At 33.3% G+C, this 26,001-nt stretch overlaps 1 protein-coding gene across 4 annotated transcripts in view; it reads right to left on the bottom strand.

Moving 5' to 3' along the window:
- Positions 1–26,001, bottom strand: part of ERBB4 (erb-b2 receptor tyrosine kinase 4) — a 1,320,366-nt gene that overhangs the window by 253,065 nt on the left and 1,041,300 nt on the right. For all 4 annotated transcript variants that reach the window (XM_031963609.1, XM_031963611.1, XM_031963608.1 and 1 more), the window contains exon 17: positions 9,876–10,008. In XM_031963609.1, coding sequence (XP_031819469.1) covers positions 9,876–10,008 — 133 coding nt within the window. The remainder of the gene's footprint in view (positions 1–9,875; positions 10,009–26,001) is intronic.

Genomic DNA, 26,001 nt, shown 5'->3' with positions numbered 1-26,001 from the left:
TGTTGCTCTTCATGCTTGAGAAGGATCAAAATGTCATCCCTGTGAGGTCCACAATATCCAATCGTGGCTGCTCAACAAACCTAAGATTGGAAGACTCTACCATAGAGTCTTGTGGTTGGCCACAAATAGCTTGTATGAACATTTAGAATGAAGATGCCTCTAAATTTGCACATCTCATATTTCATTATACTATGGCAACAGGTGTGGACATACATTTTTGCTAAACAAAATATATATATCTTTGACCTGAACCTTTGCATCAGATATATACATAGTCATATCAATGCTGTTCTTTGAATTAAACAAAACAAAGTCTTTTAAGTATTATGAAATGAACTCATTAGGAAATAATATGAATATTAAGTTTCTAAAATTAATATTCCAATCATTAACTCTGTGCCTATTTTGAATTGAACTATCTACTATTTTGAACTTATGAGAGCAATATTCTAGGATCCCAATCAAGAGAAATTGATTTTTTCCCTTAAGAAGTAACTAAATAGTTTTTGAAATTTCATTAGCTCATGGGAATAAGACTAGGGTCACTGTTGGTGCTTCTTGGATCAACATGAGTATGAACTTGTATTTCCTGAGTACACCCCCCCCCCCAAGAAAATCATTACATTAGAAGCTATACGGCTTTCTATAGGCTTCAGATTATCAACAAGCACCAGGACCAAGAGCATGTCAAGGAAAATATAATCAGGTAACCAAATGAATCATTAAGGCATATCATTTTCTTCTATTAATGTTCTCCTGCTATGACTAAAAAACTTATTTTGTTAGCTATTAGTTGGCCTATGAATACCTCATTTCATTCAGATCTCAGAATGGGGTCAATCAGACTACAAAGATCAAATCTGGTCTACTCCAGATAACCATGACTTTGAAAAAATTAGTACTTTCAGTAAGTTTATAATCTAAAGACAAAATTAAAATAAACATGATTAGAGAATATAGTCAAAAGCTAACATGGGTAAAATTTGTGATTTCAAGATCAAAAACTGTAATTTTATTCTGTTAAATCCTACAGATAAATTGAGAAACACGAAAGAATGAACTAATTACAAAACAGAGAATGAGGGTGTCATTGCTGAAAGTTTTGGGGGGCAGGTTTTTATGAAATTCACTCAAGAATGTGTTGAAATGAATTTGAATTAGCTAATTGCCAAATGTTCACTGTGGAAATGTATACTTAGGAAATCAGCACTCTACGATTTGGGACTTGATCTATGGTTTTGTTTGTCTAGATTTAAAAAAATGTTGGTAAAAATGCTCATAATGAAGATTAAATTTACTGGAGTGTCATGGATGCATTTTTTAAACTTGGAGAAGTAGTATACCATCTAGTATACCACTGCTTAGTCTTCAAGGTAGTGATGACTAAAGTGGGGACAAAGAGGAATAAAGACATTTTAGTCATAAGATAAATCATGATCAAAAATATAGAACTGGGAAAAATTTAAAAGGGAGAGGTAATGATCAATATGGCTGAAAGCTATAATAGATTAAGAAAATAATTTAGGTAGATGTAGTTGGTGAGGAGAACTAAAGTAGAAGGATATCAAATGTAGAATTAATGAGGAAGTATGTGTATCATTAAGAGAGATCACATATGTAATATTTCTTGTGGGAAACAAAGATAAGATAAAATATGAATTTAATCAAATCTCTAAGATACATGATCTCAGAGTTAGAAGAATCCATGTTAGATGTGATGCTTTCCAACAATGAGATGACTAAGGCCAGTTCTAATGATTTTGTGATGAAGAAAGTCATCAATACATAGAGAGAGGACTGTGGGAACTGAAAGGGGAATTACAACATAGCATTTTCATTCTTTTTGTTGGTGTTTGCTTGCATTTTGTTTTCTTTCTCATTTCTTTTTCTTTTTGATCTGACTTTTCATGTGCAGCAAGATAATTGTATAAATATGTATACATATATTGGACTTAATATATATTTCAACATGTTTAACATATTACTTGCCATCTAGGGGAGTAGGTGGAGGGAAGAAGGGGAAAATACGAACACAAGGTTTTTCCAGGGGTCAAGGTTGAAAAATTATCTATACATACATTTTGAAAATAAAAAGTTTTAATAAAAAACTAGAAGAATCTATATTACAGTATAACCAAGTAATGGATTGTTTACATTTCAACTAAGGTAGCCTAGGGGATTATATTTTGGGAAGAAAGTTTTAGGAAATTCTTCCATATATTAAATCTAAATTTTCATCTCTGTGACTTCTATCCATTGCTTATTATACCATATGAGAATAAACAATAAAAAGAGGATTCCTCTTTGAATCCTACTCCAGTAACTTTCCAGCTCTGTGACTAAAGTCATTTAAATTCTCTAGGTTTCCTTTTCCCTCATACGTAAAACGAGCAAAGCATCTCCATGAGGGGGTTGTTGTGAGGATCAAATGAGAATAATGTATAATAAAGTATTCTGCAAAATGAAAAGCACTATATTAATTTAACTATTATTTTGCATGATAGTTCATCAAATAGAGCTGCAAATATTTGGGGATGATTATCATGTTCCCATTGAGTCTGCCTGCCTTCAAGCTTAAACTTCCTGAGTTCCTTCAACTAATTCTCATTTGGCACTAACTAAAAAGCTGTCACAATCTTGGTTTTCTTCTTCATGATATTTTGCAGCTTATCAGCATCCTTCCTAAAATATGCCCCACACTACAGATACAACACTCTAACATGGGCTGAAGGGAGTGTACAATAGTATTAGCATTTCCTTAGTCCTGAACATCTCACCTTATTGAATTAGCTTTGTGAGCTGCCCTATCAAACTGTTAATTCTTATCAAGCTTATTGTTCATTACAACTGTCAAATCTTTTTTTTAAGGTAAATTGCTCTTAACTTCATCTCCCAAATTTTGTACTTAGAAATTCAATATAAGCAGGAGTGTATTGGAAAATATTTAATAATCAGCTATCTGGGGTAAGGTGGGATGAGGGTTTTACACATATTCACAAAAGACACTTTTAGATTTATTTGCATTATTGTTTTTTTTTTCCATCAGTTAAGTCTAGACAATTGGCAAAACAGCAAATCATGCCCTGATTTTCCTGATTTCTAAGGGGTAAAAGCTCTCGTGGAAAATTTACCAGTAGGCTTTAGATAACCAGTAGTAACAAGTTCCTCCAGACCTTTAGGTATAAGACTTTATATTCATCCCAAAGTTTTGTTTTATTAGATTCCAGTAGTGCAACTTTACTCTCTTTTTCCAATTTATATCAGCTTCAAATATGAGAACCTTGCCATTGAAATTTTTATATAATTTACTGACCAAAAAAAAAAGTGTTTAGAAAGCAAATTTCAAATTAGAAAGCAATCTCTACCCCATTTCAAATCCCCATAGGACTATCAATAACCACTTTTTGGATTTAGTTGTTTAACTAGATTTAAATGTACTTAACTGTAGACCATTACCCAGTTTAAAACTCTCTGTATTGTCCACTTGTAAAGCAGCAGGGAAAGGGCAGGCAAGGAAAATAGCAATGTATCTTTGAAAGTTAAATGAAAGGAACTATACTTTAAATAGAGAAAAATAGCCTGTCCTATTACTGTGTAAGAGAAATAATTAAGGGTTACTCCTTCTCAAATTGCTTTGAAACCACCACCGTATTTCAAAGTGTCTGTTTACAAGGCTAAGTGCATTGTGCCTTTACAGCATGGGTACTATTATCATGCTTCTATGAACATCATGGTCTGTTTCATTTGGCGGGCAGGCCCCTGTGTGTAGGTATGTCTATCAATAGCTGGGAATCACTTTGTAAAGAATATGTATAAGCAGAAACTTTACTCCTAATCTTGAGCTGCTGCTAAAATAGTGTGAAAGGGTAATTTCCCCCTGTGGGGTTCATCTTCCCTCCTAATCATTCCAGTAAATGATACTATCATGTGGCCAGGTTCCTTTGCATCTCTCACTGAGACTTCAATTGGGATGGATGAGATAATGTATAAACACTGTGTTTTGCAAACTCCAAAGCACTATACAATAGTTATTATTTGAACATTAACAATAATGGAAATTAAAAATTATTAATTATAAGCTTGTAGTCATTCCTGTCAAAATTCTGAAGTTAGATGTACATGCAGATTTCAAATGCATATACACATACACACACACACATGTATATGTATATGTATATAGTGAGAAACCTCTCTAAAGAGATAAATATATTTGTAATACAAATCTATCCTCTATCTATCTTACATGCTCTCAAATCTATACTTTAAAAAGTTAAAGAATTTAGCTTCCCTGATATTTTTCTGGTTTGCTTGTACATTTCAGTTGTGAAATTTTCGCTAAAAAATACAATTAACATAATGGTATAAGATTGAATTCAAGACACTGAAAGCCACCTTAACAGTTTGTTAATAGCAAAATGAATACAAGAAAAAAAGAGCTTCTTTATTTGGAATGAGTTACCTTATCATGTAGGAACTGCTTGTGTATGATTAGTAAGATGTTAAGTTTGTTTTTTTTCTCTTAATGTCAAGATATAATATTCTGAACTTTTATTAATATACACTTTGATCACAAATATGATTTTCTTCTTTAAGAGCTTTAACAAAAAAGCAAAATTTCAAGCAATTTCTTTAGGGATTTGAATTGTTAAAACATATTTGATAACTTGGATCCAAAATCTGTCTCTGCTATTTTCTATGGGTATAATCTTCATCAAATGACTAAAACTTTTTATATCTCATTGTCATCATTTGTAAAATGAAGTGATTGGACTAGATGACTATCCAGCTCTAGATATCTGTCTTATGAATACATATAAATAATATGAATATGATAATCAAATGTAGATAGGTTATTATCTGTCCTTTTGGAAGGTTATCTATATTCCTGAGGTCACGGTCTCCTGAAAATTTTAAATAGGTAATGTATGCATAAAAATAAATAAATGTATAAAGATAAGGCATATAAGAATAATGTAATATACATTAAGTGGAAGTATATATAAAGTGCTTTATAACCATAAAATACAGCATAAATGTTAGATCTATTTTTCATCCACTAATAACTTTCCTTCTAGGTTGCTATATAATTGCCAAATGCTTGTACATGTATTATAAAATTCAATTCTGATAATGAGCTTATGGTGTGGTAGAAAACACAAGTATTATTATTATTATTCCCATTTTAGAGAAGAAGAATCTGGGGTTCAAAGCTATAACAAGATTTACCCAAGAACTGCCTAGATACTGTAATGAAAATGCATGGCAACACTGATTTCTCTTGATGAGCTATTTGAACTTGTTTCATTTATTTGTCTTTGTTTATGCTCATTCAACAGCTCTATGAATAAATGAGATCAGATGTGTCAGGAAAACCATTAATGTAAATTGAAAAGGGATGTAAGATCCAGTTGAAATCATATGTACGTACTTTGTGATCCATCTTTGATCTGTTAAAGATGTATTTAACAGCAGGAGTGGAAGAGTTTCCAGGGGAAAATAAAGCATTTTCTGAATGTTCATTTACAATTTAGCCACAAGTCATAATATCTGCCAATAGGTCAACAGCTCCTTCTAGAGATCTCATTGTACAAGGTAAGTATAGTTTCAACATGAGGTAGTAGAGATTTACAAGTATGATTTATTTTTGAGATCAAAAAAGTTAATGTTCTACATAATGAATCATTATTAAAGAGCTATGTATTCCGTTATAATTGTTATATGAAGTGATAGGGAATAGAGCTACAATTGTATTGGAATAGAGTATTCTTGGGTAAAGAAATTTCTAGTACTAATGCAGATATTTTTTTTCCATTTAAAGTTCTAGAGATACCTAGAATACTGAGAAATTCAGTGACTTTCCAGGGGTCAGACAGTCAGTTTGTACCAAAGATAAAATATACACCGTGGTATTTACTCTGCCACATGGTATTGGTATTTAATCTTAGTGGAATTTAATCAAAATAATTAATGACATATGCCAATTATTATTAACCGTATTATTATTTAATAATTAAGAGAGCCAGCTAGAGGACAATAGGTGGAAAGCTAACCTCTGAGCCAAGAAGACTTGGGTTTAAGAGCACTTTCAGACATTGGGCCAATCATTAAGCTCTTCAGTATTCTAGGCATCTCTCTAAGACTATAAATTATGGACAATGTACCACCTTGCAAAGAGGCATTTTTGTGCCCCCTCCCCTTGGGAGTTCCTTATATTATTGAAATCACAGGCCAATTCTTGTCCTAATAATGATTAAGCTCATATGTCATATATTAATTATTAATAGCCTATATACCTTTCCTCCTTTTAGAATCTGCAAACTAGAACATGGCCTCAGAGAGATACTTTCTCTTCTTACTCAGCTACTTGGTTCTGGCCTTAAACCCAGTCAACCTCCAGTCTAATTACATAAGCACCCACACTTTTTATCTGGCAAATACAAGTGCTTAGCTTCCTTATGACTTTTTGTTACAATAATTAATTCTAATCATAAAAATATTGACTGAAAAATGAAATATTTGAAATTGAAAATATTTAATATATATTCACTATATGTATGTATACACACATAAAAATCATACATACATAAAAACAATTTTATTGTTAACAACCACAAGAACATTTTTATTTGACTATAAAAAATATACTCTAAGAAGAATGATGCTCTTTGGAAAAGAAAGTATTTCTCTCTTATTATCCTTTATTTGCTTAATTTTCCTTTAACAGTGTCCCTTTTTTGCTTAGCTATCTATTTAACTGGGGTCTTAAACCTCCTGCTAGTCAGGTCTGTCATTCATCACCAGGTTCCTTCTCTGTAGGGAATCAGCTCACTGACTGCCCGGAGCTGATCAGGAAGAAGGCATCTCCTCGCCTCCAGCACGCCAGCTCAGCTGCCCAAGTGCATGGGCGAGGAAGACAAAAATAACTCTGCATTGAATTTGTATATGCTTGTGCACAGTTGAAGGTAAACTGGGTGGCCCTGGGCAAAATTGTGGAGTAGGTGAAGTTGGTCTTTGGAGCCTCTAGTCACCTCTTTCTCCAGCTGTTTTACATCCTTAGTACTAGTACCCCCTTAGAGGTGAAAGCCAGCTAACGTAGGCTACTACTGCCTCTCTACAAGTGTTGTTGGCAGCAACACTCACACTAGGACATAACTGGCATCTCTGTGTGGATGGCTAAACCATCTATCAGTGTGTAATCTCAAAGCTGAGAGAGCTATGATGGTAAGAGAGAAAGATGCTTCTTTTGAAAAGGGGGCTATAACACATTCTACTTAAAAGAGTAGAGGAAAGTAAATAGCCCCCTCCTGCTTCCTTCTGTCTACCTGTCTCTCTGCAAGATTTGTTTGTCAAATCTTTGAAGACTTGTCAAGATTTGTCAAGGTTTGTGATCTGGAAATATTGGCGATGGGACATGCAAATAGAATAGCCACCCATGTCAGCATGTGTCCAGATAATTTTAATGTCATAAATAAGGTATTCTATTTGTAGGGTATAGTGTTCTGTGCCATTGCATTTCTTTCAGCTCTATTATGAAAACAATGGAAATAAAAGAATGGACTTCTGGTTTGTGTGATAGGCCTACAGCCAGGCTATGCCTTGGTAAAAATTTTAATTTCTTCCATGAATCTTTTCTTACAATATTCAGCATTTATTTTTTTTCCTCTGCCCCCACCTCTTCCACTTTTCCTCTCCCTTTGTCCCTGTTGAATTTTCCCTATCTTGGCCCCCTGTCTCTTGCCTTCTTCCTTTCCTCTTTTTTCTCCTCCTTTTTTCTCTAAATTTTTTCTTTCTTTCTTTCTGCTTTTTCCTCTTTCTATCTTTTCCCTCTTCTCTCTCTCTCTCTCTCTCTCTCTCTCTCTCTCTCTCTCTCTTTCTCTCTTTCTCTCGCCTTCCTCTCCTTCCCTCTGTCTCTCCCTATATCTCTCTCTGGTTCTCTCTCCTTCCTTCCCGCACTCTCTTCCTGTCTTTGTTTCTGTTTTTGTCTCTCTCTGTGTCTCTCATTCTCTCTATCTCTGTCTCTCTCTCCTTTCCTCCCTCCCTCCCTCTATTTCTGTCTTTCTCATTCCTTCCCAGTATCTGTCTCTCTCTCTCTCTGTCTGTGTATGTCTCTCTGTGTCTCCCTTATGCTCCCCTCCAGCTATTCCTATTTACCAACCTCTATATTTCTGTCCCAAAACAAACAGAAGCCAGTGATCAAGAATATATTCTATGATGCATTCTTTTCACTTTCTGTAGCTTGGTTCTCATAGCCAATCCTCATCTATACTCCTCATCTTTTCCTTTCCACTGAAGTATGATCATGATTACCCATAATTCCTTCTTTTCAGCCCCGCTTTCATCCCAAGTATCAGATTCTTTTAATTCAATGTATTAAAAAGTTTATCATCTTTAATGTAAACCAGATCTTTACCTGTTTAAGTACTTTACTCACTTCAAGTTATATAAAATTATTAAAGCATCTGTTACATGCAGTGAATAATGTATTATTTTGTAGATATGTGTGCATCTATCTGCTTTATTTCCCTACTATACTTTAAGCCCCATGAGGGTATAAAATATATCTTAGCTTAACTTCTACCTCCCCTACCAGCTTTCAGCACAAAATGGGGACTTAATAAATGATTGTTGGATTGAACTGTCTAGAATTCATAGTCTCAGGATGTTTCAAGATGTTCAGTAGCACAGGACAGAAAGGAAGAGCTAGAAATATTACTTCTCAAGAAGAAGAGCATAGAAACATTAAAGACTAGGAAGTTTGGGACAGGAGCACCTTCTGAGGTTATCATTTTTGGCATAGGAGAAAAGGGAACAAAAAAGAAAAACTGCAAAGCAATATGTTTGGTATGAGTTTGCTTTAATGGGAGTGAAAATATTTATAAAGGAAAACTAAGACCAAAAGGGCAAAACTATAAAAACTTAGTTTATCTTCATGAAAATTACTATAGTTATTAATGTGTCATTATTTTGTCTGTATGTTTTGTCTGTCATTTATGGATGAGCACATCATCCATAAGTATTAGATTTATTTTGCTATCAACTTTGTTTTATTAAATATTAAATACTATTTTCAAAGGTGATGATTTACACATCATTTTGGCTTTTGAGTCAGATTCCCACATTTCCCACCTTTTATTTCTTACAACCATCTTCCTTAAAATAGCTTAAAGCCACAGTGTAAAATTAATATCTTATTCATATGAATCATTTGCAATGTGTCTCTAATAACAGATTCTGTCTTCTATTTCTGGAGAATGATTATTGGTTTCTATTAGCTACTCTCCCAGGATTTGGAGGAACTTTAACTGCTTTTTCTGCTTACAATGAAAGTTCAGTTATTGATTTTATTTAATTATCTTCCAGGTTAATCTAGCAACAGGTAAGTTGCAAAGAATAAACATACATTGGGTATTAAATGTAATCTTCACTGCCCTCATCAAATCGGGTTTAAGAAAGGGAATTTCATCCTCACTTTCAAAATAAAATAAGAGTATAATTCCATTCACCAAAGACTTATAAAACACCTACTATGTTCAGGGCATTATGCTATTAGGCTTTGGGGAAAGAAAATCTAGATTCACATACAGCCTATCCTTCTTCCTGTAAGTGGGACTTTGTACAAATCACTTAGCTCTTATCTACTTTAGTTTTCTCCCTTATAAAATGAAGCAGTTGGGTTTGATGGTCACTGGGGTTCATTTCTACTCTAATTCTATGATCTTATGTTGCTAGGACATCCATACTGATAACAATCAAAGTAATAAAGAATATTACATAAGCACAATAAAAGGGACATATTTTGTAGGATCTGTGGAAGATCTTAGTCACAAACCCCACAACTAACAGCATATTAGTATAAGCTGAAAATGAAATCTTACCTCTGTCTCTAGGAACCTTCTCAATGCTCTCTTCTTTTTGATGCTCTTGCGACGAACATAAACAGCAAATGTCAAACCCACAATCACCAGTATGAAGAGTCCACCAATGACTCCTGCCGCAATCAGGGGAGTTCTACCGACCAGAATACAAAGATTTTTATGTAAGAAGGGAAGACTGCACAGAGAGCAGAAGCATGCATGAAATTAACCACATGGAAAAGTATGACATTTGTAAATCATAAATTCAGTCAGTTAGAAGAAAAACAGATAAAATAACACATAAGGGCTGTGATAAGGACTTTCATTTTCACACTTGAAAAAAGCCTTCATTTCAATATTTTTATAAAAATGCCATGCACATACAACCAATTTTCAGGAAATGGGTAGGCACAACATGCAGTTTGATGACAAATGTAAAACTGTAATGACAGAATGAGAAAAATATACCAGAATGTTGCCAGGGGAGGATTTTAAATTAAGATTTAGAGTCAACTATAGCTTGCCTTATTTTCTATCTAAGAAAGGAAGGGAAAAAATAGTTTGAGAATGTAGATAATGAACTGAAAAGAATGCTGTAATATATAATCATTGAACACATATCATTATCTTTCATATGTGATTGTTGACACCCCTATATCGTTCCCAAAATGTGTTCCTTAGGACAATAGAGATCTTAAGTCACCAGTACTTTATGGCATAGTTCTGGGTACCAGAAGATATTGGCATCTTAATAATTAGGATAAGGCTAGGAAAGGATGAAAAAGGACTAAGATAGAATCACATAGATTTTTTTCCCAAAATAATAGAGAGTTTGGCAATACTCTAATTATCTGGTAATATTATTTTCTGAGAACAGAGGCATGATATTTGGCATTTACTTATGGTTTTCAAGAAAGAAGAAATGTAATTCCAAAACCAAGAAGAGTTATAGTCAAGAAACACTAAGTAGCCACAATAGCTAGAGGGTGCTCACAAAGTACATGATTTCCTAAATTCAGGGTAAAGTTGGAACACAACTGTATTATACAAACTCTGCTCTTTATTTCCCTAGTAGCTTTCTTTCTGGCTTTACCATTGTTTTTGTTTTCATTTCTTGTAGAGGGCTGAAACTCCAAAAAGCTATGCTTGAATCAGACATTCGAGCACTTAAGGCTAATTATCTATTCGATTTGAGACAATGGCTCTATCTACATATTTAGATGAGATGGTAATGTGATGGCTCTCCTCACCATTGGTGCTTGCTGAATGTTTGATGCTGAGATAATCATAGGCAAGGATTGGAGAATGGGACTTTGATTCATCCTGAGTTTGGCTGACCCTGAGGCCCTCCAAGGAGGTAGCCCAAACTTTATAATTTCTGTTCTAAAATGTTTAAGATTAACAATATTGAAGACTCCCTGTAGATAACAGACTATAGGGTGTCTTTTCTTCTATCAAATTTAGTGCTTTGTGAGTTTTGTTAGTGGATAAGGACTGGATTTGGAATCAGGAAGATTTGAATTCAAATATTACCTCAGACAATACCTGTGTTACTGTAGGCAAATTAATTCATCTCTCTCAGCTTCTTTTTCCTCATCTAGAAAATAACAATAATAATGGCACCTATCTTATAGGATTGTTGTGAGGATAAATGAGATAAATGAGGAGCTACAAAAACCTTAAATCTCTGTATAAATGTTATTTTGTTGTTGTTATTATTATTATTAGCCAGTCCAGTTTTAGTTACTTAATAGAAGTCTCAATATCTCTCTTGATATGAAATAAGCTGGTATCTATGACAGAAGTAATAAGTAAAATAAATCTCTGAATTTCCAAGTTGTTTTTTATTGATATTTAATTTTCTCCCTCTCTCTGAGATGTTTTTATAGCTTCTAGAAGTTACCCTAAAACATGGTCATTATATCAATAAAATTACTCATTATTGTTGAATATATTATTTTTCCTCTCAATGTTGTATTGAAATATTGCTTATAGCCTATAGAATAAATCTTACATTTTCTCAATATTCTTAAAAAATAAGAGTGCAACTCATCATTACAGAGGACAATTTTCTCTCCTAACAATTATGTTGCCTATAGAAGTAGAGAAACGTAAAGGCATTGTCAAATCTGAAGGATATTTTCTCACAAACCAGAGTTTACCTCAATCTATATACAATTCAACTTGTGAATCTCTAAATGGGATTTTTCAAAGGAATAAAATACATGTGTGTGCACAAATAAATATGTATGCCTATATCCCTATATTTAGTTGCACCTATGTGTGTGTATATATATGCTTAAGAACACGCACACCAGGAACACCAAACTATGCTATGGACATATGACAATCAGTATACTAAAATACTATCATTCTTTCAAGAATAAGAGTCAAAGAAGTATTTGGGATAATGTATCACATTTAGATTTATAACTTCACTCTAGTGTTGAGCTCAGCTAGCAAAAATTTCCCTAAAAGGCCAATTTGGCAGAAATCATTGGAAAGATTTGGTCTCCCAAGACTAATTTATTAGTGACTAGAGTTGGTTGCAACCATTAGGTGAATATTAATCTATCCATTTGAAACAGTCTCTAAACCTTCTGTGGATTTCTATCTAACCTGAAGGGAAATGAAAGGAAATAAATGAAAAGGAATACTAAAGCATTATAATATAAATAAAAGGCATTATAATATAGTAAAAAAAAAACTTTTTAAGTAACTGACAAACAAAAACAAGTTCAAATTTTAGCCCAGATATTCATCAGCCATGTGACTTACTACAAGACACATTAACTTTACTGAACTTCTATTTCTCAATATTTAAAATGGGAAATAAAAAACTTGTACCACCTTCTCACCAGTATTATTTTGATAAAAATATTTTGAAAGCCCTGTGTATGCATATTATGTGTATGTATATATATATATATATATATATGCATACATGTATGCTAGTATATACTCACACACATATATATGTATATATATATATAAACATATACATATATATGTCATCCCTAACAAAAATTGCTTTTCTATTATTTTTTATTTTCTTTAAAAGTAGAATAATACAGAATAATTAGGTTTTTGTGTTTGTTTATTCATTCTTGAATAATTTGGAGGAGATATGATTGAAGTGATTCCATTTCTTATTTATAGGCATTAGAGTAATGAAATTCACAAAAAAAAAAATTGTTTAACAGTTTCAGCCTTTTCCTTACTATACCTTGATTTTTTAAAAAATTATAATAAGCCCAAAAGGAAGTATATTCATCATTGTGGCTTTTTCCACTTTTCTTTATACCACTTCCAATTGTCAATAAATGTAATAAATATAGCTAGATTGATAGATCAAATACATATTGAGTATTTACTACTACATTCTAGGTTCTATGAAAACATTGGAGATACAAATAAAAAGAAGAAAAACAGTCACCTCTGCCCCCTCAAGGAGCTTACATTCTAATAACAGAAGACAACAATGAAGGGAATAGAAAAAATGGAGAGGGTTAGGATAAAAGCAGCAGTATGATGTGGAAATGGCTGAGAAGTGGCATGGAAACTGTTCCTGGGGAAATAATATGAAGGCTCATCTATCAGATAAAGGGGACTTACGGGATAGAGAAAGAGTTTGTTGTGGGATTGAGATGAAGGTTTTAGCTGGGATATAGGTGGCAAGATAAGGTGAGAATTAAATATAATCACCAGTCAATCAATTTGTCAACTAGCATTTATCAAGTACCTTTTATGGACCAGAAAATTGTTCCAAATGCTAGAAATACAAAGAAAGTGGAAGGACTCAATATCTTCTCTCAAGAAACTTATAGTCTACTAAGAAATTCAACACAGAGACAACTATGTCACATATTTATATCCTGGATACACCAAGGGTAATCTCAAATGGAGAGAATAAAGATTGAGGCGTTGAAAAAGCTTCTTGTAAGGGATAGGACTTTTGCTGAGACTTGAAGAGGCTCAGGGAAATCAGAAGGCAGAGAAGAAAGTCATATTTATCCTTTCCTCACTTTAAGATGTGACTATTTCTATTACCTCAATTTCTTCACTTCATCTCCTGGGTTCAAAATCCTTCATCCATTAATCTAGCAAGTGATCTCTCTAATCTTCCTCCCCAGAGTATCCAGAATGATATCCTGTAGTTTGAATTTGCCCAAAACACTCCCAGGATTAAGAAGCTTCAGATGCTATACTTAAGGAGAAAATTCAAATACCTCCACTGGGCATTTAAAACCCTTCATAATTTTGTTCTAGTCCACCTTCCTGATTTAATTAAATATAACCCTCCAGCCATACTGGCATACTTGTATTTTGCTACACAATGTATTTCATTTTTCTACCACTTTCTCTATACAGAACCTACCTTCATGTCTTGAATGACTCTCCCATCTGATACCCTAGGAACTTTCAAGGCTCATAAAGAGCTATCCCTTTCAAGAGGCCTGTTCTGATTGTTCTATTTCCTAGTATCTTGTATCACATGAAAATCAATTTATATCTAATTATATTTATACTTTGATAGTATGTACTAGATTCTTATTGATTGATTAAATATAAGTAAAACGTAATTCTGTCCTCATGTTTTAGTAGAAGTAGAACTCTGTGCCTAATCACAGATTACATATGTGAATAATTGATATATGAATAAATATATTTATATTTCATATACATTTTCATTTCATGCAAATATGAAATGATTTTGATTATAAATATATCTTTAGAAGAACAAGGATCGATGAAAATAATTCTAATTTCATATTCAATTAAATTAAACAATTCAAATCAATTCAATTAATATTTATCATTCTATTGTAGGATTTCTTAATCAAGAAAGGGCTATAAGCTCACTCTTTTAAAATCTTTTGTTAACTATGTTTCAATATAATTGGCTTCTTTTGTAACTGTGTGGATTTAATGTATGCATTTACAATATTATACTGAGAAGAGGTTCATAGCTCAATCTGATTGAGAGAAGTTCCTTGACCAAGGATTTAATAAGAACCATTCTTGTAGAAGCTCTTTCCTTAAGCATTTATATTTGGTTATGGTTTGTTCACACAATCTCTCAGATGGACAGCTCCCTGTCCACTTTTATAAACTGAGTATTCAGACATAGATTATTTAGTCTTTGAAATTCAGTGTCACTCAGATATTTAATTAGCTTTCTTCCTAATAAAATTAGCATGTTCCATAAAACTAGGCTTATCTGAAAAGTTGATAATAGTCTAATTGCATAATAAAATACACACATTCTCTTCAGACATGTTGCTACCTGTAAATTTTAACTGCAAAGAAGATCCATTTTTCTGTAATGCCATTCCTAACAGCAAAAAAAAAAAAAAAGAAAAGAAAAGAAAACTTAATACTTGAGCCAGTGGTCTTATAAAAATTTATAGCTCTCAACATAAAGATATCTACGCATCATGAGCTTAGAGTTAAAAGAAATACTGTGTGATTGAGTTCAACTCTCCTCATTTTACATATAAGGAAATAATCATCTAAAAGATCCAAGTCACTCAGTTGTTCATCCTTCATTCTCAAAGAGAACCAATGACTTCAAGAGTATAATGTCTTGACTTGCAAGTGAATTGGATTGAAGCAATACAGAATTATATAGCTATTATTCTCAAAAATGACTGGTGATAGGTGCAGAGATGTTGTGTGCCCTTGGTCTTTTTAAGCTAAGATCTTTTCTTAGCTTGTCTGAGGCAACATCCATTCAATAGCAAAAGATTAGGTAAGAATTTAGGTAAAAGATGACCTAGCTTAATTTCACAAAACAATCAATCTGGGAAGGGAAGACAATCTCTTCTTGGAATAGAAGGAGGAAGAAGTAGCTCCCAGGTCAGACTGCATACAACTAACTACACTGGAAGATAAAGCATCAAACTTTCACAGCTCTCTAAGCCTCACATGGAGTCTCTTCTCTGCTTGGATTTCCACATTTAGATGGGTGTCTCTTGAGTAAAAATAAAGGACCCCTTGATTTTCTACCATGGTTTCATGCTGTTAGGGTGCCAGCCAGAATTATTGTAGTTCTTTTGTGGTTATTTAAACAGTAAAATAGAACTAAAAATCCTCCTACAAGACCCTACTGTTAGTAACTCATATAAGATGAAGAGTTCTGAATCACAAATGCATTTCGCTAAATCATTGCAACAAGTATGCTTGAGCATTAATTAAAGGCCTCTATTTTAGTATTAGTTATTTAATGTATTCATATGAAGGCAACATCAAAGAAACACATTTTCTCTTACCCTGGCTATAATTATCCAACTAAATTACTTATATGTAAAACTGTTGCTTGTTTTATATCTATATATTATTATTTTGAAAGAAGTTGATACTCCATATGACAGTAATTTACATCATCCTATTTGTTGTTTTAATGAAAAACAATGAAATATAATAGACCTAGTTGTAGACTTTCTATTAGGAAAAAGTATGGATTCAATTCTAATGTCTCCCATATAGTTGTCCCACTATGCCTAAGTCACTTAATCTCTTTTATCGTAAGATTCCTCATCAGTAAAACTGAGATTGTAAAACTTGTGAAATTTCCTCCAATAGTCACCATGAGAATTAAGTGAGATTCAAACACACATCTACAATAATATATTGTCTTTGTGATCCTGGACAAATCAGTCAGTCTCTCTAGGGTCCAGGAAAGTCTCAAAAACTATTAGTATAATAGTTGTAGATCTTCAGTGGGAAAAAAAAAAAAAAAAAGAACTTTCTAGAGTGCAAGGAGTCTATTCACTATCAGTTCTTTTCTAGACATCCTGGTCTATATCTGGTCACTGGAAAAAGAGGGTACTGGAGGACAAAGTGAAGCAGGTGATCTCGAACAGTTCTACTTCACTTAAATCCAATTCACTTGCACATTATGGCATCTTCTCCCTGATGTCATGGTCCTCTCCTAAAACAAAGGGCAAATATCAACCTCTGTGAGTAAAGCTGGCTTGGAAGTGATCAACTGAAAAACTCCCTCTCTCTTTTCTACCCCACTCCTTCCCTCCTTCCCTCCTTCCCTCCTTCTCTCATTCCCTCATTTCTTACTTCCTTCTTCCCTTCCTTCCTCCATCCCTTTCTTTCTTCCTTCCCTTTCTCCCTACTTCCTCCCTCTTTCCCTCTTTCCTCAGTCTACATAGGGTATCATACCCTTACCTACAGATGCTCTTAAAAATATATTTCCCCCTTCTTTTCCACCTCTGAACCCTTCTAAGATATATTTTTTTGGGGGGAGAGAGGGTGCGTAGATTTTTTTCTTATGGACCAGGCCTTAAGCCCAAATCAAAAGGATTCTAAAATTGGCCACTAATAGGATCCAAGCCAAGCCCTCTCAGGTCTTTATTTGGGTCTTGATTGATTCAGATTGAATGTAAACAGCAACTTGCTTTGTCTAAAATCCTCAGGGTCTTCCCCTCCCAGATTCAAACATTCCATTAATTTATTTAGATTTTTTGGGACTAGGTGAAAGAAAAGATGCTTTGCCTCAGGCTCTAGGTAGCCTTAATCAAGACTGGGTGCAGCCTCAGTCAAACTGAGATCTGTTGTAGTTCTTAGTTTACAAAGACCTAGGTCTCCCATTGCCTGCAGGGCCATCTGCACTTCTGATCTCTATCTTTCCACTGGATTCAAATTGCTCTGGAGGGAAAAGTGAGGCAGGTGACCTTGCACATTACTCCCTCACTTAAATCCAATTCACTTGCATGTCATGGCTTCAGTTCTCTGATGTCATGGTCTTCTTTAAGAATGAAGGACAAGCAAAAAACCTCTGTGAGCAATAATAACAACCTCATGCCAATAAGTTTATGATTATATGCTAATATAAATTATACTTATCCTTATGCTAAGTTATTTAAGTACTTCAGAAATTCCAATATTCTTTACAAATGTAATCTATTACAAGTCCCACTGAGGTTTAGGTAGTCTTTGTGTAGTGGGAATATGGCTAGGCTTGGAGGTCAGGAGGCCATGGGTATAGATCCTAACTCTGACATATTAACTGTGTCACCATGAGCAACTTCTTCTCAGTGCCCATGAAGCTCTCTAAGACTACAAATTACAGATAACTGCCAATCTGCATTCATGGAAAATTTCCATACCCAACTTTCCTAAACAGATGAAGTCATAGGTGCAGATTTTCTAGGTATTAATATTTCTGTGTTTTGATTTTCTTTATGAAGCTTTCTGTAGGTCTCTGTCTCTTTGTCTGTCCGTCTGTCTCTCTTGTACAGGGTAGAGAGTATATAAATACCCAGATACATTAATGTCTATTTACCTATCTACTTAGATATATCTTTATATTTGTATTGTGTATAAATGATGCACATAATGGCACACATATCTCTGAACAATGTTTGTTTAAATTTTTAGAGAAAAATAAAATGGGAAATATCAATCTTGATACATAGAAAATTCTGACCTGTGGCTTCTTTTGTTCGGGAAAGTCAAGGTATAGAAATTTCCTCCTTATCTACATATCTCACTATTCCATAATTATGTATTCTATACAATTCTATAAATCTTCTCAATATTTTTATTTATATATCTGTGTGAACAGTCCCTGAGGATTTGAGTATTTGTATGAATACAAATAGTCTCACATCACTTACATAGCAAATCTTTCTACAGAAATAAAAATGCAATATCTTCTATAAAACAATAAATAAACTAAGGTCTTGAGCCTTATATCCTCAGCCTAACATTGAACCAAGTAAATAAAACCCATACTGAGGTTGTTATATAAATATAAAATCTGTTTTATTTGAAGACAGGGGCAAGTAATCTGTAACGATTGATACAGAAATTTCCTCTCTAGCATTGCACAATTTAGCTAAATTGAATGTTCTCTATAATATATGCCAAGTCAGAGCCTATATAATTTAGATGGCTTTAACCGTTTCCAAAAAGCAAGCTAAATCCACTACATTGTTTCATAGGTTAAACAAGTTCACAAACAAATGAAAGGAAATATCTTTGTCCCATGTACCTGTATGAATTTTTTCTCTCTTCTGTCATTTTTCATGAATATGGAAATGTTTGCCTTGACATAAGGGAAATGGCCAGATATCCTGTAGTACCTCATTGGAATAATTTGTTAACAATGGTAATAAATTTGAATCAGAAGGCCCCAATTTACAGTAAGATCCAAATGAAACCAAATAATCTGAGGGAGTGTCTTCAAGGATCATTTCACCTGACACAGAGCTGCTTCAATGTTTATCTTTGTGCATTGAAGATTAAGTGAAAATAGGTTTGTTTGGAATATACACACGTATCAAAGAAATAGCCTGAGATTGTGTATCAACCAGTTTTTAACAGTAACATTCTGCCCAATAAGCATCACAAAACTTAAGTTGGTCAGGCAAAGCTGATATTATTTTGCATTTCCTTTCTTTAATTGCAATAAATTGAGATTATTTCAAAATATATGAATTCTACTCATTGTTAACTTCAGGAGAAAGTCATGTAGGGTGTAAGAAGAGAGGGAATAATTAGAAAGAGATTTCAGAACACTTACCAATTTTATTTAGTTATTTATTTAGTTAAAACCAAGTGTTTAAATGGCATAATGAAGACAATTCTACTGTGAAAAAGTTTAGTTTATAACAGAACTGATGAATAGGCAAAGTAGGTAGATGTTTATATGATTACAAGACTATTGGAAATGTCTTCCATTTAACCTTACAAAATATCTCCTCTTTAGGTTCAAGCATGTTTGAAATTGAAGTTTAAAAATCCTTTATTTTGCTTTAAGGTTTTGCCTCCAGGTGAAATGAAGATATTGCTAGTATAAATATTATACCATGAAACTTAGTCATTTTCATCTTAGTATGAATGAGTTTCTCTATTGCTCAATGGTTTTTTCCTGGAACAGGTTTTGATAAAGGAAAATGGAAAAGTGACCATGAAGGTATTGAATTGTTGAGATAAAAGATGGGTGGAAGAGAGAAGTCAAACATGATAGCAAGAATTTCCAGATAAAATAGGCTGAGTGTGATGATAAATGTTTGGCAGCACATAATTTTGGGTACAATGGACCATGTACCTTAATGTGAAGGGTAAGGGCAAAAATAATACTAAAAACCTATTTTTAAGTTTAAATTTATATAATTTATTATTATAATTAGGGAAGTGATGGTAAATATTTAACTTTCAGATATATGAAAACACATAACATACATTCTAAAATTTGGAATTCCTTTGTAGAGATTCTACATTTAAATGTATATATCTGTAAAAATACATGAGTATATGTACATGTGTGTATCTGAGTATGTTGTTTTCCCCTGTTAAAATATAAATGCTTGGCAAAAATATTGGATCTTTGGTCTTTGTACTCCCAGAGTTTAGCACAGTGGTGGGACAGAGCAGATGCTCAATTTATTGAGCAAACTGAAAAATGAATAAAATAACTCAATTTACTTGAGTTGCAGACTTTACTTTCTAGGAATCTATATGCAGACAGTGACCATCTGTTACAATTGAAGACAAATATCATTCTAATCCAAGTCCTGTCCAAGAAAATTATATTTATGTAGTCTAAATCGTATGAATAATTCTAACACTAGTATTTTTTCTTTCTAGATTACTTCTAGGAATATTGTTATATAAATAACAGATGTGTGTATGTGTGTATCCATACATATATACATGCATACATACATACATATATAGATATATATATAGATATAGATATTCCGGTCTTTACTAGTTGGGAAATTAGAGCTATATGTTATTTTAGATGCTTGAGTTTTTCTGACATGGTTTTACTTCTTTTATCTTTTATCATGTAAAATTATTTCTATAGTGTGACATTTTTAAATTCACTCTAATTCTGAAACTCACTTGCATTATCACACTGCTGCTGATCTTTGCTCCATATGTCTTATGGTGTTTTTGGATAGAAGAAAATTTGTTCATACTTATTACTTCTTAGCTCTGTATTTCAAACCTTGCAAAATCTATTGGTCTTCTTTATTTTATGACTATTGAAAAATCTGACAGAGATAATATTTGTTTAAAATAGGAGTATTACTTTTGGAGTGGTCTTAACAATGCTATGAGTAAATAATTCTACATGCTTTTTTCCCAAAATATTTGTAAAATATATTTAATATAAAAGGTAATGAAAAATATACATTAAAAGGAAAAACTACTGAAGATCTGTATACAAACATTGCTTTTAAAGATAACATATGTGCCTGATGAATATAAATTTCATTACAGAAAGCCTAAGTGCAAGGGTAACAATAAAGAAATGTCTATATTAGACATGAAAGCTAATTCAATTAAATCATTGCTGAGTTAGTATGATGCTATCATTTTTGGAAGTGTTGATCAATCAATTTGTACTCATGAGTTTGAATCCTTTGATTATTAAATCAACAACTTGGCCATGGCTCAGAAATATGTGTTGCTGGGTATGCTTCCAATGGGTTTCAGAATACAGATAATATGTGACCTACTGTCTAATTTACCTTCAACATGGAACTCAACTCAAAAAGAGGACTTCCTCCTTAAGACAGAAACTATTGTTTTACATAAAAATCAGAGATTGATGTTAGTCCAAAATCATTTATCTGACCTTGAAGTGAAGAAAAACATTTGTAAAAGATCTATGTATGTTGGTACTTATTATTTTACTGTCTAAACTTAATTTACCAATACTCAACAAGATCAGACAGGATGAAGTATTTACTTCTCTTTATTCACAAATCTCAGTCTTAGAAACTGGAAACTGAGTGGATGCCCATCAGTTGGAGAATGGCTGAATAAATTGTGGTATATGAATATTATGGAATATTATTGTTATGTAAGAAATGACCAACAGGATGATTTCAGAAAGGCCTGGAGAGACTTACACGAAATGATGCTGAGTGAAATGAGCAGGACCAGGAGATCAACAACAATACTATATGATGACCAGTTCTGATGGACCTGGCCATCCTCAGCAATGAGATCAACCAAATCATTTCCAAATGGAGCAGTAATGAACTGAACCAGCTACGCCCAGAGAAAGAACTCTGGGAGATGACTAAAAAACCATTACATTGAATTCCCAATCCCTATATTTATGCCCACCTGCATTTTTGATTTCCTTCACAAGCTAATTGTACAATATTTCAGAGTCTGATTCTTTTTGTACAGCAAAATAACGTTTTGGTCATGTATACTTATTGTGTATCTAATTTATATTTTAATATATTTAACATCTACTGGTCATCCTGCCATCTAGGGGAGGGGGTGGGGGGGTGAGGTGAAAAATTGGAACAAGAGGTTTGGCAATTGTTAATGCTGTAAAGTTACCCATACATATAACCTGTAAATAAAAGGCTATTAAATTAAAAAAAAAAAAAAACCCTCAGATCTGGGATAGCTGGATGGCACAGTTGATAGAGCACCAGAACCTGAGTTCAAATCTAGCTTCAGACATGTAATACTTCCTAGCTGTGTGGCTCTGGGAAAGTCACTTAACCACAATTGCCTCAGAAAAATTTAAAAAATAAAAAATCAAATCCTATCCTCTGTCAACAACAAATGTTTACTACAAGTGCTGGGGTTACAAAGAAAGACAAACAAACAAAAACAAAGTTTCTTCCTTTAAGAAATTTACATTCTAGTATAGGATGTGTATCGTATAAATGGGAGGTAGTTTTATAGGGAAAGCATGAGCTATGGAGGAAGATCAAGAAAGGCCTGCTTGGGACCAGATCATTATATACTTCAACAACAGTACTATATGATAGCCAGTTCTGATGGACCTGGCCATCCTCAGCAATAAGATGAGCCAAATCAGTCCCAATAGAGCAGTAATGAACTGAATCAGCTACGCCCAGCGAAAGAACTCTGGGAGATGACTAAGAACCATTACATTGAATTCCCAATCGCTATATTTTTGCCTGCCTGCATTTTGGATTTCCTTCACAGGCTAATTGTACAATATTTCAGAGTCCGATTCTTTTTGTACTGCAAAATAACTGTTTGGACATGTATACATATATTGTATTTGATTTATACTTTAAAATATTTAACATGTATTGGTCAACCTGCTATCTAGGGGAAGGGATGGGGAGAAGGAGGGGAAAAGTTGGAACAAAAGGTCTTGCAATTGTCAATGCTGTAAAATTACCCATGCATATAACATGTAAATAAAAAGATATAATAATAACAAAAAAAATCTCAGTCTTGATTTCATTTTAGTTTTATTTTATTCTACTATTTTAGTACCTTTCAAACTACTATTTTATCTATCATTATATTAAATAAGATTGATTTTATAGTAACCTTTATAATTTTGAGTCATTTGTATAATTTTTGAGAGAGAAAATGCTTAGATGACTATATTTTATCCCAATCTATTAGGAAAAAAATATTTATAATAAAGATTTGTTCCTGGGAAAACTATTTTCCATGCAAATATAATAATAAGCCATATTCATATAAAATGCTTTCATTTTTGAAAAGGATATTTCTCAAAATGATTCCATCTGGTAGGTAACATTATGACCTCCATTTTGGAGGATGGAATTGAAGGCTATTAGGTAAAATGAGTTGATTATATTCAGATAACCAGAAAATGTTAATGGCTATATTTAAGCTTGGGTCTTTATGATTCTAGCATAAGTATCCTGTTGTTGCTGTTATTTTAATAAAATAAATAGAATATTTAATTCCATACCTAAGATCCCTTGACACAAACATTATCTTAATTGTATTATTCTCTTTTTAGAGGTTACTCCTGGCTAGAAAACTCTATCATTACAGAAACATTGTTTTGCAAACTAGTCTTAGAGAGCACCCTGGGACAGAGAGCTTACTAGGGACACAGAATTAATATTTTGGGTAGAGAAGGGCCTTTCTTGAATCTTGGTGTCATAACTACAAATCAGACTTTCTATCTACTAGGTCTTTCATATATGAACCACATTAACTCCAAGAAATTAATTAGACCAGTTAAGAGCAGTGAAAAAACCTATGCAATGATCATGAAACCCACTGAGGAGGGGTTCTAAGAAGTAAGACAGAGTAATTTTTATAATAATAATAATAATAATAAACTTACCAGTGTTGATTATACAGGGTGACAAATATTTGGGTTGTTTTTGTTTTTAGTTATTTTGTTTTGTTTTCATTTTACTTTTTAACTCTGATACCTAAATTTAATTTTTTTCCCTCCTAATTTGCCTTAAGTTATTTGATTGACTGTTGGTCCTATAAGTTGTATCTGGACAACAGTCCAATTTCAGATCTACAGGCTATAGCTATTTTTTTCATACAGATGAGAGTGATCAATAAGGTCAGATTATGTGGTAGAAACAAATCAGTCATTATATTACATTTTACTCTATGAGAGCTGAAGTAGCATATCTCTTCTTTTGGGTAGAAATAATCTCATTCTGAACTTTAAATGTAATTGGAAGTTCAACATCACCTCCCCCAATTCTTAAATTATTTTTTTAACATGACTTCTCCTTGATTTCACTGTCTTTTTAATATATGAAATGTACCACAAGCATTGGAGAAGAACTCTGCAGGTGAAGACTCATCTCTTGATCCTTCAGTAATGTTACTCTTAGACTCATTCATCACAGCAATCTACATTACCATGGCACCTTAATGCTTGAAATTCCCATTTTCAACAATTGTCCTGTGAAGTGGATAGGGCTAGTATAATCATTCACATTCCCCAGAAAATTGAGGCTGAGTTTACTTCATTCTGGTTACGTAGGTTGTACAAGCATGGTTATAGGAAGTATGCAAAACAACATTTGAACTGAGGTCTCTGACCCCATGCCCAGCTATCTTGTGCCTGACTTGGACTCCTTTCACTGAGGGAAGAAGATTCAAGGTATTTATGAAGTGTCTTTCTCCTCTGGATAGGATGCTGCAATTTCTAATGTTTCTCTCTCCTTCCCTCCTTCCTCCTCCCTCCTTCCTTCTTCCTCCTTTCTCCTCCTCCTCCTTCCCCTTCCCCTTCCTCTTCCTTTCTCTCTCTCTTGCTCTCGCTCTTTTGCTTTCTCATTTTATGGAAAATGTCAACTGCAAATTTAGAAGTTTGAGACAGCTATAGAACTAGAGGTAGCTACAAAATGCAGTTTGTAAGAGCATTACTTAAAGACTGTTCAAATCCTGTGTCAGACACTTCCTGGCTATATGATTCTGAGGAAATCATTTAATCTGATCTACCTCAGTTTTTTTTCCTCAAAAAGGGAGATAATAATAGCACTTAACTCCAAGGGTTGATAGGAGGCTCAAATGAAAGAATGTATGTACATTTTTTCCAAACCTTAAAAAAAATTATACAAATGCTAGTGTTAAAATGCACATTTATAGAGTTCCTTATTGAAAATTGGAAATAATTCACCTGTTCATGTGAAACAACTACACATTTCTATTTAAACTTGCCTATATTTCAGACAGGCTACTAGAAATGGATGTTGGAGCATAATCATTTCTTAATGATTTTTGAAGCCGCTTTTGATATGCTTGATGGTTAACAACTGCTCTGTAGCTACTGCTCAAAATCTTTAATATCCACAAAGAAACATTAGCAAAGTGATTTTATGATTTCCCCCTATACCATTAGCCACATAATTTACATTAAAGCACTAACCTGTGCAAAACAAAAACAGCTGCAAACTGTCAACTAAAAAGTCCTAGATGAACTTGCAATTGCACATGGATCTCCTCTCAGCAGCTGTTAGTAGGAAAATCCCCATTCCATCACTTGTTCATCCCAGTGGTATGGTCAATTTAAACAATTGGTCTGTACCATAGTATAGAATCAAGCTTCTCAAGAATCAAGCTTCTCAATTGGTGAGAGAGTAAGCTGGCAAGACTAATGACAACAGTGTAATTTTTATAAGGAACACTATACAGCAGGAAATATAAAATACACATAGGGCTAATAAAGTAAAGTAATATCATTCCATGCCATAAATTCCATGCCATGTCTCCTACTCTTAATAAATTTCTTCAATACTAATTCTCCAATCATATTTTTAAAAATTCTGTATCCTGACCTTAATTGTTTAATCTTAACTCCATTGATAACTTATGTCTGTATTTAGTCTAGAACTTTAGTCTAGAACTGAGTATGTTGTTTATACAGATATATTATCAG

Source organism: Sarcophilus harrisii, chromosome 3 (assembly GCF_902635505.1).
Source record: "Sarcophilus harrisii chromosome 3, mSarHar1.11, whole genome shotgun sequence".
Taxonomy (NCBI): domain Eukaryota; kingdom Metazoa; phylum Chordata; class Mammalia; order Dasyuromorphia; family Dasyuridae; genus Sarcophilus; species Sarcophilus harrisii.
The sequence above is the reverse complement of the archived record's forward strand: the minus strand, read 5'-3'. Positions and strand labels throughout refer to the sequence as shown.